The 16,143-nt window shown below is 38.9% G+C and overlaps 1 protein-coding gene and 2 long non-coding RNA genes across 4 annotated transcripts; 2 read left to right on the top strand and 1 right to left on the bottom strand.

The window, feature by feature from the left end:
• The first annotated feature begins 7 nt into the window (after nt 1-7).
• LOC113474796 lies at nt 8-658 on the top strand. The gene is made up of 2 exons (XR_003396485.1): nt 8-385; nt 430-658. It is a non-coding gene; the product is annotated as an uncharacterized LOC113474796 (long non-coding RNA).
• Nucleotides 510-15,680, bottom strand: LOC100183928 (sestrin-3). Of its 2 annotated transcripts, none has more exons than XM_002129192.3 (11): nt 15,018-15,680; nt 8,931-8,996; nt 5,813-5,842; nt 5,005-5,175; nt 4,294-4,476; nt 3,821-4,072; nt 3,272-3,410; nt 2,802-2,923; nt 2,253-2,359; nt 1,844-1,924; nt 510-1,608 (listed from the first exon to the last, which is right to left on the bottom strand). In XM_002129192.3, exons 1-11 carry the CDS (start codon nt 15,627-15,629, stop codon nt 1,371-1,373), a joined length of 2,001 nt encoding a protein of 666 aa, XP_002129228.1. In that variant the 5' UTR covers nt 15,630-15,680; the 3' UTR covers nt 510-1,370. The 2 variants fall into 2 exon arrangements, with proteins under 2 accessions (XP_002129228.1, XP_002129258.1); XM_002129222.4 differs by lacking the exon at nt 15,018-15,680 and adding an exon at nt 9,638-10,346.
• LOC113474795 lies at nt 13,567-14,109 on the top strand. The gene is made up of 2 exons (XR_003396484.1): nt 13,567-13,656; nt 13,780-14,109. It is a non-coding gene; the product is annotated as an uncharacterized LOC113474795 (long non-coding RNA).
• Nucleotides 15,681-16,143: the final 463 nt, after the last annotated feature.

Here is a 16,143-nt window from a genome sequence, read left to right as displayed (position 1 = left end):
TGGTTTGTGGTTTTTAAAGAGTTTGGGGATTAATTAAGTTAAAAAAGGTAGCATGGCTTCATAACTAATTAGTATGACTTTAAAAAAAAATTTAAATGCTAGAGCTGCCCGGCTTTTCAGACAATTTACTTTCCATTTTTTGCCTTGCGGAAAGTGCCAAAAGGAGTTGTAAAATGTTGGTTTGCAAAATAATAAATTGCCACTGTAGACCAGCTTTTTTAAACTGGGGTAAGTTCCTCATATTTAGAGGGTAATCAGCTACTAATCAAAATCAACATTAGTTAAAGAGACAGAAAACTTGTACCAGTTGTAGTGCATTACCAAACATTGAACAACTTATTCCCAAAAAGTGCATCCGTTGCATTAAATATAACTGATGTAATTAGTTGTTTTCTCTTTTTTATAAATGAGCGCCAGATTGGGGGTAAGTCCGACAAGCAACTCCGCTACAAGGGTAAAGCATAAAAAAAGCTTCGGAACCACAGCTGTAGTTCATCAAAAACGAGGCATTGTTTGACAAACGATTTATTTTCGCTATATATAGCGTACAAAAATAATACTGGAAATACAAGGAGACAATAAAAAGGGAAAGGTGCTGTTCTTGGAACCCCACGAGTGGCTGATTAGGCTGTGGCGGTACCAATACACAATTTACCTTGAAGACATAACGAACACAGTAATTGCTGGCGCTAGGGGGCACCAGAGGGCACAAACGAACCGCAAAGCTTTCAAGTGGAAGAACGAAGCAATAGGCAGATATGACGTCAAGTTTAAGTTACGAATGACGTCAGAATCGCTGTTATGATGTCATAAACGAAATTCGCATCGCATTGATAAACTCAAAATATCAAATCTGCGACAAAGTTTAAACTTTGGCTACACGCGTAAGTGTGATGTCACAAAGAGTATTGAAACATCACAATTGCCTAGCATGAATAGATAGTGAGCTAAGCTGCAGACAGTCGAACTTAATTCATCCACATTTTTCAAGATATTGCACCAAACCTTGCAAGGATTTTGAGTTAAACATGCTACCCACGACGCAGATTGCTACGTGACGCCAGTAAAACGACGATAAAAATGTAAAACAGAAACTTCAGTAAAATTTTCGAGAAAAAAGAAACTGCACCAATAGTTTGTAGTGGCGGAGGGAAATCCCCTTCTATGGAAGCGATGATGTCACAAGAAAAGGGGACACCACGATTAAGAATGCAATCGCAAAGAGCTAAATCTGAACCAAAGCAGGCGATGACATCACTAGCGATGATGTCATAGCTATGACATCATCATCACCTACGACCTCACTAGTGACGGGACCGATGACATCATCAGCGTTGAAAAAAGCGATGACATCATAATGACAGAACAAACTAACTCTCCCTCATGCACTGGGTCAATGCTCGGAGACCGTAAAGAAGTCCGACTTGCATCCGCGCCTCCAGGAGCATAATGTTGACGTGGACTTTCTCGGAGTGGCGGAACTGCTTCCAAAAACCATCATAAACTGCTTGCGTTGTTTTTTCAGGAAAACAAGAAACGGTTTTAATGAAAACTTTTAGCGGTCGCTCAAGTAACTGGTTCACCTCACTGTAGTTGTAATCATCATACCTGTAACATATGCGGGTTAGATTCAATGTTATACACCAGAAACTTAACCATAGTAAAATGTTAGGCAAAACAGGGTTTTTAAAATACAGAAGATAGACTTAAAAAAAGCCCTTTTTTCGAATTTTTTTTCCAGACTTTTTAATACTACAAAATTGTACAAATTAAACAGAAAATGATGAACCAGAAAAGAGCTCTTTGTTAAAATGGTAAAGTTATTTACGTTTAAATAACTTACATGATTCCATACATACAGTGGACATACATCCAAATTGCTCTTCTTAAGGAAGTGGTATCAACGTTATCTCGTGTTGCTAACCTGGAACAAAAAATAAATCACATTTGAAAATCAATTTTTTTACAACTACCCCAAAAAATATATATAGTAGGATGGGGAAGATGGGACACCTTTTTATTCTATTTTGTCGTCCTATTCGGTAGTAAACAAAGAACATTTAACATACTCATAAACTGTATCTTCAGGACTCCTATAGGTCGTTGGTAATTGTTCAAAACACGTTCAGGATATTTGGAAAACATTATCTGCTAAAGGTGTTCCGTCTTTCCCCACTTTACTATATAAGACGTTTTCGCTTTTTTTATTCTTAACATTTTAATTTTCAACTTTAAAATCTTTATGTACTTACGTTTTATATGTGAGGTTATAAGCAGTCTTGTATTTCTCATCAAGGAGTTCAGCTACCTCACCATAGTAGCCAGTCATTACAGTAAACGCATGGTCCCAGTTGTAATCCTGCACAACAATGCGAATATAAATACTTTGGATAAAAAATAATTTTAAATTCACTCTTTTAAATTAGCCATAAAAAAAAATTTGGATAAGGAAAATATTAATAAACCCATTCTTTTAAACTGAATTTTTTATAATGTTGGGGTATTTGCCAAAATTCTGGACAAACCCAGGACCCCTAGTGTGCCTCACAATGGGACTTATACAGAATAGAAGCAATAGACGCTGTTTTAGCTGACATGAAGAATTACAGTAAATACTTGAGCCTGAATATTAGGATTTCAGTATGCAGGTTACTTTTAGTCTTTTATAAATGCACTTTATATGATTTTGGGGTAAGTGGCCAACTCTAGCTCAAACCCAGGTCCCCCAATGTGCCTTGCCATGGGACTTTACCTTACCCATATACAATAGAAGCAAGAAAGCAAACGGTGAAATTAGGTACCTGAGCCCGAAAAGTTGGGATTTCAGCATGTGCGTCACGTTTAGCAAAGTCTTGGTAACTAAACTGAGGATCTTCAACGTAACGAGCAAAGTATGCAGCGCCACCTACTGGACCTGATGCACCTGGAATTAAAAAACAAAATTTGGCTATATCCCCGAAAAACAATTTTTAGGTAAGAATTTAATAGCACCATGGACAGTTCAATCCATGGAAATTGTGGGGTTTTTTTTACATTAGAGTATTTTTAAAAAATGTTTTCTTTTTGGTTACAATATTAAAGATCAGAATAGTATACAAAAGTAGAAAGACTAAAATAACAGAAAACGACATAAATATTATGATTATGTGGACCTTTTAGTTACAATAACAAATTTCAGAATGGTATACAGAAGTAAAAAGATAAAAAACTTTAAATTGACATAAAAATCATGATAAAAACAAAAATTTGCTCCAGATGTAAAATTACATACCTGGGATAAGACTGTACGATGCCTCTTCCTTTTCAATCTCAAACCTCCGGTTTCGTTCTTCAGTCGTCACATCTTCTTCCTCTTCTTGCAACTTTCGCATCCTCTCCATCAGGACTTCAACATCCCCAATTTGCTCAATCTGTTCCAAGAAAAAAATTTAATAAAAAAAATTTGACACCCACAAAGCAAAAATTTTGTTTTTGCTTTAATGCTAGATTTTTTTTTTAAAGCTGTCATACTGTGATTGGTGCAGCAAGTCTTTAAAAATTACATAAATAGGGACTGAAATGGCTGTCAAATCATCCCTTTGCAATGAAGCTGAACTTATGCTGTATAAAAGCATTAACTAATTTTAAAACATGTTAAAAAATATAAAACATCATTTTTAGCCCATTGTTTGATTCCATAAGTAAATAACACACGATTTTCTGTCCATTCCTAATAAAAACCTGACATATGTAAAGATACGAGTTTCATTTACAAATTTTGGTTTAAACTAAAACCATTTTTATTAATGTAGAAAAGTTTTTTAATAATAAGACACATTACCTGGGGTGGCGGAGATTTTCTTCCCTGGCGAAAATCCACAGGGGTGTTGGAGCCCGACGTGGGTTTGCTTCGGGGCGTGGTGGGTGACCCTGACCTTGTGTGGAAGGAGTGCGCCTTCGAGTGATCAAGTTCGAGGTTCACGCCAGTTCCGTGGCAGAAAATGGCCAAACCATGAAAGTGGCAGAGTAGTACAACTGCTTGAGCAAGTTGGGAGTGTTGCCAGCGAGATGCGGCATCACCTTCAGTCAAGTCCTGTTGTATGATAATAACAAACATTAAAAATGATTGCTAAACACTAAATTTTTTTAAATTTTTTTTGTATTTAACTTTATTTTACTCAACACATGAAAAATCCAGCACCTGTTCCTTAATAAATCCCCACCCTTTATTTGGACATGGTCAAATTCCCTTCAAAAAACAAGCAGAACACCGGAAATTTCCATTCGCCACACTCTTATTCAAACTCAACCTACCTTGAAGTCTTGGGCAGTAACTAGCCATGGACGATGGGCAAGCAGTCTGTTTAACTTGGACAGAGCTCTTAGTTTCGCTGGTATATGGTCGAGACCCTTTAGCCACTCTCTGTTGCCACCTTGCAGCAAAAACTGGGCTTCCATCAGATGGACGAGGTACGTACATTGGTGACGCGCTGCCGCCTGAAAAGTTTTGTATTGTATTTAATTGTAAAAGTTTTGTATTTTAATTGTAAAAGTTTTGTATTTTAATTGTAAAAGTTTTGTATTTTAATTGTAAAAGTTTTGTATTTTAATTGTAAAAGTTCTGTATTTAATTGTAAAAAAATGTATTTTAATTGTAAAAATTTTGTTAACATGTTTAATCTACATTTCAAGATTTTACTAACATGTTTAATGTACATTTATAATCTTTTTAGGTTCAAACAATTTAAATAGAAATATAAATTGGTTATATTTGAAATATTTTCAAAATAAAATCTAAATAAATTTAATTTGTTCAAAATTTATTTCAATTCATTTAATATAACTTTTGAATTATAAAAATAAAAGCTTTTAGTTAAACCACAACTATTAGCATTAGCTTAAAATGCGGTCGATTTTAAGAGACAAACAAGTTAGAATGACAGTTATGATGTAACACAAGCTTTTATGACGCCCATAAGCTAAGCCAATCGGTGCAGAGAGTGAAAGGGGGTGTGGCGGTCTTACCATTATGGCAATGTAACTTCTGTATTCGTATGAAAGAGCGCCGGATGATTGCAAAAGATGAACATTGGTGTCGAGAAACTGCTGTAGGTATTGCGGGTGTAGGCCCATGACCATTACCATATGCTCAAGGCGACAATTTTGGATAAAGCTTTCAGAGTAAAGAGAATGGGCCTGCAAAACAATTTCAAATGAAGTCATTCGGCAATATAAATCTGGTCATTAAAAGGCTTATTAAAATTCCAACAAATGCATTTAAAGTTAATTACGCTGATCAGCAAGCACATAATGTTTTAAGTTTGCTGCAACAGTCAGGAAAACAGATTCAAAAAACAAGAAAAACCGGTGTTTTATCTAAAATCAAATTGTGGCTTTAAAATCGAGACACTGATTTTGTAGGTGGGCGTTTTCAGTCCGTAAGAGCAGAGGTTTATTGATATAATATGCTCCAGGCAGTACTGTGGCTGTGCAATGGCAGCAGGTGCTGGTTTTCTCCATGTGTAAAGGATTATAGCAGCTCATGCTGCCAGATCGTGATCTGGTGTTTATGTGTTGTGGTTAAGGGGGTGTGTCTGATGTAACTGCAGGCAACACTTAATGGTCGGGTTTATTAAATGGTAAACTCAATGTGGTTATACCACTAAAGCAATTTAAATGTCGCATGGTAAAAAATAAAAGGTACCGCCAATAATAAATTGCGTATGCAGCGGTTTGCATACACGACTGTGTTTACATATATAACTCATCAAATTTGCAGTACACATACGGCTTTAATGATGTAAATTTGTTATAATGGGCCATGAGAACGTACCTGTTCGTCGTCTGTATCTATCGGGTGTATCTGTAAAGCAAATAAACAGGTTATATAGCGTTGTGGTTAAGGGAGTATCTAATCGCGCTCGCTTTTGCTGAGTCGACTGAATTTAACACGAAGGAGTCGCTATCAGTAAAACGACGCCGGCGTGGCTTGTGGAAGTGCGTTATGGGTTTGAGTGACTGTCAGTCTTAATCCTTACTCCTTTCTCGGTTTTAATTTTGGCTGAAGAGCGCTTGCCAAGTTGGAGTGCCTCGTTGAAAAGAGTTATCCAACTTGATAGGGGCTCGTGATTTTGTCGAGTTCCGTTTGACAAGAATTAAAAATCCGAGCAGGTGCCTCGTTATAATAGGGAGTGTATGATGTGGGCAGTTACCAAAGGCGAAATATGGAACTGTGGTGGTTTTAATCTACAGTTCTGACACGACGCGGCCGTGAAGAGGGATATTCGGTCCTATTAATACGTTTCAATATCCTGAAGTTCTGTAAGAACCACTCGTAACTACATTTGAGTGCGCAGTTTAAATGACGATTAGTACATCACAAAATCGTGTTCTTCGTGTGCGTTTTCTAAAGCTGAACACTTGTAAATAACGCCAGACACACAAGTAACCCAAGTAGGCAGATACACTGGCAACGAAACTTGATATTAGTGAAAGGAAGAAAAGCACAGCTGACCCCTACTTCTACATTCGACGCGAGTTTATATTCGACTTTCCGTCTAGCTTGCTGGGAGTGATTTCTTCAGAGCTGTGCGACTTTGAAAAGGCGCTGGTGTTTGGAAAAGCGGGTCGCCCTATTCATACGCCGGTCATTTCAATTACAGAAGCGCCCTGGCACCGACAAAGTAATGATACGCGTGGATATCATACAACACTAAACACACGGGGCATACAGCTGGACAGCGCCGTATTAAATACTGTTCACACATACGCAATAAGTTCTCTGATCGGCTGGATTACACATATTTCCGATGTAAAGAGATAAAAAAGAACAGGTTGTCCATTGAACATACCGTTTCCGAAATGCGACCGCCGGGCAGGCCCAGACTTGCCCGTTGCCTGATGATGTTGCAACACCGGAATTAGCGCGCTTACGATTTTCTTGCGGAAAGGGTATTTCTTCGCAATGTTGCAACACATTTTTGGCTGGGCAGTTTACTTTAATTGCTACGGGCCGACAAAGTTAAGGAGTACGTATTTTAATTAAAATGCGGAGATAAATCGATTGCGCCCGCCATTGGTGAAGGGAGTACACCGGCTTGGCGGTAAAATTTATCAGATAAATGTGACGAAGAATTGGGAATTATGCAACGTTGGAAAAAAATAGATTACTTGAAGGTAGTCCTCTTTTGTTCGGTGAAACGGGAGTACGCCGGGCGCGGCAATTGTTCGTCTCCCGCTATGCATGCTACTGTATATTGCGCATTGCGTAAACTCGCGTGACCCGTCTGAGAGACGACAAGAGAAAAAAGGCAGTGAATGGAAAAATACAGAAAACACTTCCCGCAAACGTCACGTCCTGTGACGTAGCCAGTCGTCATCCATTGCCGCGCCGGCAACGTCGTGATCCTTTACCATCAGCAGAACGTGTAATGAAGAATGAGTCGTTAATCTTGCCATACATACCAAGGTTACACTTAACGTACATGTAATAAGTTATATGACGTCACAATCCGTTCTGTGGATAATATACGACCACAAAGTCACCTTTAACGTTAGCGGGCCGTTGTATGTATATTGACGTCAACGTCGATTGCAAAGTCTAATTCGCTGCTAAATGCTGCACTACGTTGGATCCACGTTACAGGAATGACAAAATTAGGGAACTAGTAACAAGCGCTACCATTACGCGGAAATTCGAATGTAGAACACATGTTCAAAAGAGGACATCCCGCTTCGAGGCGTAAGAAACACGAGTAAAACTTCAACTTCAAAATCTAAACGAAACTACCGAATAAAAGCCCTAATGAGATAGGAAATGCGCGCATAAAAAAAGTTCCATACGTGACTAAAACTCGCAAATGCTCGTTTTCAATTGTGAGATTATTAATTGACCATTAAGCTGTCAAACGTAGGTCGCCCTATAAGGTTAAACTTTCGCTGTTCCCAGGGAATTTTCTGTTTGGTCCTTGACCGGGAAAACACACCATATTTCCCCGCGGTAAAAATCGACTGTATCAACATGGTATGTTTGTCGTTAGTAAACATAACACACACTTTAAATATTGCTGGGTCGGCAAAAATCGCGCTGACGAAACTCTCTTCGTAAAACCAAACTGGCAACCAACTGAGACTAAATCGTTTTTATTACAGATGACATCTGGGTACCGGTGTGGCTACAAAGTAGAAATAGGTCACGCAAGCAAAAAGCGTACTTACGTTTCATTAATACGCACGGAGTCGTATCAGCGATTTACCGGGCCACCATTTCGTATATGGTTGCAATATTTTACAAAATCGCGTTCGCCGTCAAGGCCATGGTATATCAAAAAACGTCGATTTTGTTGACATTAAATAAAATAATATCGGGCGCATATAACAGTAATAAAATTAACCATGTATATTGATACAGCCGAGCTGCAATTTCGAGTACCGCTTTAGGCTTACGAATTTTACAAAACGGTAATTTTATCTTTTAATAAATGGTCACGTATTGCCTCGTTTGGTTAATTTGACGCTGCGATTAAAACGTGGGATTGTTTTGCGGTATGGTAAACCATTAATCTGTTTAGACCGAACTTTCAACCTTGACAGTAGCTCGGGGCTATGTAGCTTTATCAACGATCCATAGTGGTATTAGCGTTGGCAACGGAACTAATATGGCAAAACAAAAAAATCGAAACAGATTTTAAAATCACAGCCAATTTTTTTCGTAACAGAAAACTACGCGTACGTTTCGTCATCCCATGGTAAATTGTTCTAAAAAATGAAGGCAAAATTGCGTGATGGAGTCAACGCAGTAATGTTTAACGTTAAAACCTTTGATTTTAGTACCGAAATGGCGTATGTATTCCATTAAAATGTCCGTGAGGACCGTGATGGTAATATATTTTACCGTAAATTGGTAAATAATACTGTTATACAATTATGTTATTTTGTACACGCGAACTCACCTCGTCTCTTGGAATGAACCGACTTACGTCGACACGAACCGGTGTGGGAACAACAACGTTTTTGTCCTGCAAATAAAAAGATAATGTAAAAACCTAGGTAACTCCGGGAAGCGTGGTAGCCTATACCATTGAGAATGCAACAACCTTTAATTCCATGCTGTGGTACAACGGTTATAGGGGTAATGGGCCAACTTTGGCCTAAATCCCGGGTCCCAATCGTACCCACAAAAAACACACACACATATAAGCCATCACACTACGCTAAAGTGATTACAGCCTAATCAGTATGACCATGGGTTTTTGCCTAAGTTAAGAAAAGTAGCTAGAAATGTGAGGCCTTTCCCGAGAAATAACAACTGTTATTGGTCACGTATGCAAGTAGAAGTAGCACTGCATGTTCACTTGCGTCATCATGACAATTAAATACAGTGAAATGAACGCGGGATTTTAACTGGCTGGCGCGCGTGGGCGTTGACAGTGCTGTATGATGTCACAAAAAAAAGGCATTAAAAGTAGTTCCCAATTTCCGGTAAAGGCCTTTATGACGTCACACGGTTCGTTGTCACAGGTGGGATACCATGGCAACGAATGGACCGATTATAGCATTATGACGTAATAAAGAGAAGCACACGCCAACAAAGGGCTTCCTGCATTCGAAATTGCAGCCGCAGAACAAGTCGCATTGTGAGAACATAATGGGAACGCACCTCGTCTTCAGTATTTCCTTTCAATAAACCTGGCATTTTGAATTGAGGTGAAGCGGTTAAGAGATTGCACGACGGGCAGGGGTCCTGGGGGGATTTCCCAGGGTTAGGGGTTTCAGTTATCCTATCTAAGGCTTTGCGAACAGGCGAGGCGGTGTTTGGGAAGCGGTCCTGCGCTACGCAGTGCTCTTGTGAAAGTTTGGCTGGTTTGACTGTAGGCGAAGTCGCACAGTCGGCGTCACCACACCGCGAACACTCTGTAGGAGTAGTTACAGTACTTGGGACTTCTGAAACGTTGAAGCCTGTGGTTACTTTGATAGCTGAACGTCGCCGTCGTCGTGTTGACGACTGATGAACACTGCTGCTGTCAAAGGTGACGCGTTTAACGCTTTTCTCAGACTCTTGTCTTGATACTAGCGGCCTTGGTGAAATTTGTTCCCTGTTTTTTCTGCCCGACGATTTCCACGCGCGAGACAAGTCGTTCAAGCTCACTTCTGAGTCGCTTAGCGATGGTGAAGTAACAACGCGTATTCTGTCCTGTATATTGAGGGGTGGGCTAGGGTGGCCAAGATTGCCGTGAAATGTTAAAGAACCTGGTGATGATGACGGTGAAGGCAGATATGTCATATTACGCAGCATTATGAACTCATAGGGGCACAGTTACCATATTACTTAACAAAAACTCTATAAAAGTAAAAGGGTTTATTAGATCTATTTGTCATGCTCACCCCAAAACGAACAGAGGGCAGACCAGCTGACTGTATGTAACTTGAGATGCACTGTATTAAGATAAGGCGCAAATAGCAATATTCAGAACGTTAAGAATCCTCATAAATATACAAAGTCCAACACTAACCGCAAAACACACAGAGTAATCTACTGTTAGTTCTGTAAGCTATTCACTGAATAAATTTGCTGCTGCCTGGCTGTACTAAGGGATTGCGGTTATAAACACTGCTATTTCTAATTAGAACAACAGTCAAGTGCTCGGTAATTATACTGCGTAATTACTTTCCAAAATTGCAGCTCTCAGCAAGCCTAGTTCTAGTGAACACTGTACCTCATTCTGAAAAATGGATTCACCGACAACTACTTCTCTCTACTGCTTGCTTTTTTCTCTTTCATATCACTAATGAAAAAAACGAGAGAACGAAGAGAGACAGGCCTTTGTTTCTCTTTCCTCTCGAGAGCAACGATGAGAAGGTAAAGAGAATAAGAGGAAAATGAGAACAAACACGAAAGATTGCATCAGACAAACGAAAATGACGAAACTCTGTCAAATAAGAATTACAGAATTTTCCGAATTCCGAGCGATTTATAGTAAAAAACAAGTTATTCAAATAATACAAAATAACATTTGGTAATATCATAAAATAAAACATAGACGCTTTAACAAAGCGCCGATCTAGAGGATATTTCGCAACCGGCGGAATTTCGTAATCGCGGCGTCTGGAGCACAATGGTAATTTTAAAGTGGAAATTGCGAAATATACCGGGGGTAAATTAAACGGAGATCTTGCCTGAAAACCTCTCTTAAATTATTAAACTGTCTCCTGTTCGCGAACATAACTAAATCATAATACGGTTACTGATTTATAAAGTAACATTTAAGCATGCCGTAAAATTATTTTCGTTTTTTCGTTAATATTCCACAAACTAAATATAAATCTAGTGTAAAGCTACGGTTTGAAATCGACGCCTGTATGAAACTGTTTACAGAAAGACAGCTACGTAACTGACACTACACATGGCCCAAACACATCATATATAGCTCACAACAGGTTATAGAATAGAAGAAATGAAAACGACACCCACGGAAACTAAACATATCTTTGACCAACAGTAACCTCAATCGAACGAGGTACAAGATAACAAAGAAACAAAAAGTCAAAGGTGGCGTTCGGAGAATTGAAGAAACAAAGATATAACACGCCTCTTATCTCGCCCAATTGCAAAGCGTGCACGAAATCATAATCATATAAAACTTAACTTCCGCTCGTCCTGTCATCAACTACTGTTAATGACGTCATTTAGTGACGTCACACACGAAGTGAACCTAACTCACGACCAACCGAAAAAAATGTGACCTGTACATTGCACATGGTAGAAAATACGCGAAAAACGGATGACAATTTTCGGGTAAAAAACTGGGGTAAACCCCAGACTGGAAATGGTTCAGTAATTTTCCATTATGTAACGAGAAGTGGCGTGAGACAGAAAAATGAGCTGTATTTACGCACAGACTTGGCACCCCTGATGGAGTTATACCACGTTGGTAAATAAGTGACGCAACTCTTGCATGGCATAAAGTCGTGTTCGGTTTAAACGTTGGAAATGCACTTCGAGGTAACAGCAAACTTTCACACAATGTTCTCACACTAATGACTCGTTCCAGTGTCACCAGTAGGGATATAGATTTTCTGCCCTAGTGGATATGCGCGCATAACCAGAGTGGAACAACGAAAAATTGATAATCCCGTTCATTAGCGGCGACTGCAGACACTTTCGGGGCAGCCTTGTCAGATTTCTATCCGATTACTTTTAATAGAACGGCAAATATAGAATACCGGGTACACATTGGAGTCTGGGGCCAGTTACGCACATAATGGACTCATACTGTGCCCACGGATTGGATTTTACAGCAGATTATGACGTCACATGGTGCGCAGTGGCGGGTGTATATGCAACTAATATAGACCAACGTCGATATAGACCTTAGACCTACGTACATACTGATGTGCATATGCCTTTCTGGCTTTCGACGTAACATGTAACCAAAAACAAGGCTGTAGCCCGCTAGGGCTAAAAACAAAATCTTATTGCCATTTTCCCCTAATTAGCTTGTAGTTAAACGAAGGTGTGTTAGTGTTAGTAAGAATGTGTTTACGGGTAACTCGTATTGCTGACTCGTGAATACGAAGCGTTAATTGACATGCAGTATACTAACAACAACAACAACATACGTAGGATAAACAAGGAGTCATTTGTTTGTTGAGCTTCCGCGAGAGGCTTTTCATGACGTCATAGTGGTCATACATAACTGTAAGTAGGGAATCTAAGCTACGAAGTAATAACAACAAAGCCAAAGTGACCTTGGATTTGCAAACGGTCGCGTTTCAAAATGCTGTAATAAACGAAATGGCTTATCATGCTCTAAGCTTTCCTAAGAAATATACACTGATAAAGGACAATGGTTTTAGCCAGCTGGAAAGCGTGTCTGTTTTCGTATACAGAGGGCGTGCCGGTACGAGTATAATCTTGAATTGAATTTTTAAACGGTTGCCATATTGGTTTGCAGGTGTAATTAATTTGTATTGTCTATTTTGGCTTTTGGTAAAAACCGCGTCAGCGCACAGTGCACCATCATTGCAACGAACAAACAGAAAGCTGAACAATTGATTTGACATTTCCTCCTGGTGTACACGATGTACAATAGCAAGGCTTTGATAAATTAGATAAGTAATATTGGTCGAATACTCCCTTAAAACGGCAAGAACAGCAGAATTTGATCAAAGTATATACAGTTACAGAGAATTGGTATTCTGGCATAAATCCAGCTAGCAGTAATTTATACCCACGCGCACAGCGATTATAATAATGTAGAAATTGCGCGTTTTGCATTCCGGGCATATAACAGTGTGATCATTGCTAATTGGAGGCAATTAATTTGGCTGTTTTGAATTTGGGAAATACAGCGAGGAGTGTTCGGCGCAAATACATCGAAGGCTGTCAATAACCGATAAAGTTACGCGGCGAGATAGTAAGCAGTAAAAAAAGGGGCAAAAATTTGGATCACGTTGGAAAGTAGGTCACACACTTATACCACATTCTTAAAGTAAAAGAACGACGTTTTTCTCCTAGAGAAAAGAAACAAACCGCGAAGAGAGCAAATAAAATCACCGCATTGTTAATACAGCACGCCAAACTAAGACGTGAATGTCGGTTTTTATATCACAATATATTGATTCTCGGCATCAATTTGTATAATACTTGCCAAAATTGCCGATTAAAGTACGTTGTAGGTACGTCCGACTACTCGTTGCTGCACTATAATACTGTGGTGTGATTTTTCATTTTGCAGCGCAACAATGCTGCAGCGGATACTACAATCTATCAAATATCTAATGCTATCTTGTTTTTGGAAGAATCGTTCAGCAACGAACTGCGGACACGAAAACAAAGCGAGAGAGGGATGTTTACCGGCATTTGGGGTCACATGACTTCTCTTTCGGGAGGGATTGCAGTGCTGCCAGTAAAGAAAAGAAAAAAAATATTTTTTTCTTGGTGGCAACACTCAAATTCGATAGCGTGTTTAAAAAATTTTCTGTTTTGATGAACAGTGTTGCCGTAAAAAAATTAATTTACTAATTCAATTGTTTGCCATAACAGAATTACAAGCAAACTAGTGATGGTTTATAAAATTTTCCGTTAGGTAGAGAAGTAAATTAGAGAAATTTATTAAGTAGCCTAGACGAATAAATTGATTTAATTTCCTAATATGTATAAATCAAAGATTTTAACAACCAAAAAAGATACAGCATGTACTTGTATAATTTTGTGAACCTTATGCTTTCACAATAGTTGTTTTAAATGCATAATACATACTATGGTGCGAGGGCCATAAAGTTTATTACTTACAACTATATAGCTGTGCTTGTGTCCATAACAAATTACTATTGCTTTCACAGCAGTTTAATTGGATTAATATTATAGCACTGAAATAAATGTGCACAGCTTTCAAACCGGCTGTTTCAGCCTTTGTGCTTTAGGCAATTTGATACACTGATTCAATGGAATAGAATAGCAAGATCAAATGGCCATGTCACAGCTTGTGGCGACTTAGAAAACAGAGAAGTTATTTACTGGCTGCAAATAAGACTGAAGGAAGGCATGAAAACTATGAAAAGCCACAATTTCCTTTGAATATTCGGAAAAAATAAACCCACTAGACACTAATAAAATTATACAAAGAATTTCCTATCTGTCCTAGAATAAAACTTTTTGTTGTTGAAAATGATGGACATCAAACGGTTAGGTTAAAAGAGATAAACACGCAAAGAGCAAAAATCTTGTGCCAATCATTGGGTTTCCTGCTCTGCACTTTTATTATTACCCTGCACGGTCAACGCTGCATTTGTTTTTGCATTGGTGGCACAGCTGCGACTGTTTGTTCAAATTGAAAACTTGTGGTGTATTAATATATCCGGTGGGTACGAAAAGCTTTGCATGCGGCATTGGCACTTTTGCTTTTCTATAACACACATTTTGAATTTGTATATTTTGCATTTTGATTATAAGTGTGCGTTAACATACCCTGAACAGGCTGAACTATACGTTAAAAAAAACAATAAAACATGACTAAGTCTGAAAACTTAAAACTAACCTTTAAATCGCGGAGGATTTCTGAACATCGGTCCCTCACATCAGAGAAAGGACATCTGATGCTCAATCGGAGCAGAGAGGCAAGAGCTTGCTGGACAATTCGGGCTGGTTCGCTGTGTGGGCTGTTGGGCACTGTGGCTGGTGCCGATTCGGAAGAACCTTGTCGGGACAGAGGAGTTTTGTCCCAACCCCTACGGTCACTTGCAGAGCCTAACCGTTGTCGCGGAGAATTATCATTGCTGTCTAGCTGCGGAAAGTCAGATTTGACCCAGATAAAAATGGATCTCGTTAGGTTATTTAAGCCCAGTTTCCGAATTGATTCGTCTTTGTTTGACAATTGCTCAAACAACCGCTGAGCAGCATCATACGTCAACTCCTCTGGTGATTCCAGAGCGTAATCGTCGAAAACATCTCTCTCCGAGGAGTAGGAAAAGTTGCTGCTCCTTCTGCTCCCGAGCCAATCTCCAGAAGGAGAGGATTGGCTTGTGGCATCCACACGACAGGACGAAGACTCCGAAGGAGTTATCCCGTTGATGTTGTAATGTGGAGTAGGAATGCAGCTTAACTCGTGCTTTTCAAGAGCCAGGGAAAGGGAAGTAGCGTTTTGATCCATTGAAATTACAAGCAATCTAATACTCTGTAAAAAAACTATCTACATTTAAAAAGTAATTACACTCTTTACAAATGAGTCCCAAGTATTGGTGTATTCTTAAATGAATTTTTGGCGAAAGTGTTAACGTGCCAAAACACAACAAAGTTCGGACATAACAGTTCGGACATGGTTTACATGTTTATTTAATCCAAAAAAATGAGATAGTAAGCATTTGAATGTAAAACACATTTCCGTTTATGCCCAAATTTGTGCCCAGATTCTTCTTAACCATTTTAGTATTTACCAACATCCCCACCAAAGAAATTCTTCAAATATTTCAGTGACAACAGAAGGAAATTTAAACTAAAATTAATAATTGACTTTAAACTTTTGAAACCTCATGTCTGCTTTCGACCCCTAAAGTACACCATACGCAGGAATATGTTTGCTGAAGCAGACCTCAACCCGAACCTACAATGCTGATGCTACCATTTATTCACTTTCAGCCACAAAACTTCCACTAAAAACAGTTTAC

This window comes from Ciona intestinalis, chromosome 12, assembly GCF_000224145.3.
Source record: "Ciona intestinalis chromosome 12, KH, whole genome shotgun sequence".
NCBI lineage: Eukaryota > Metazoa > Chordata > Ascidiacea > Phlebobranchia > Cionidae > Ciona > Ciona intestinalis.
This window is presented reverse-complemented; position numbering and strand designations above follow the sequence as displayed.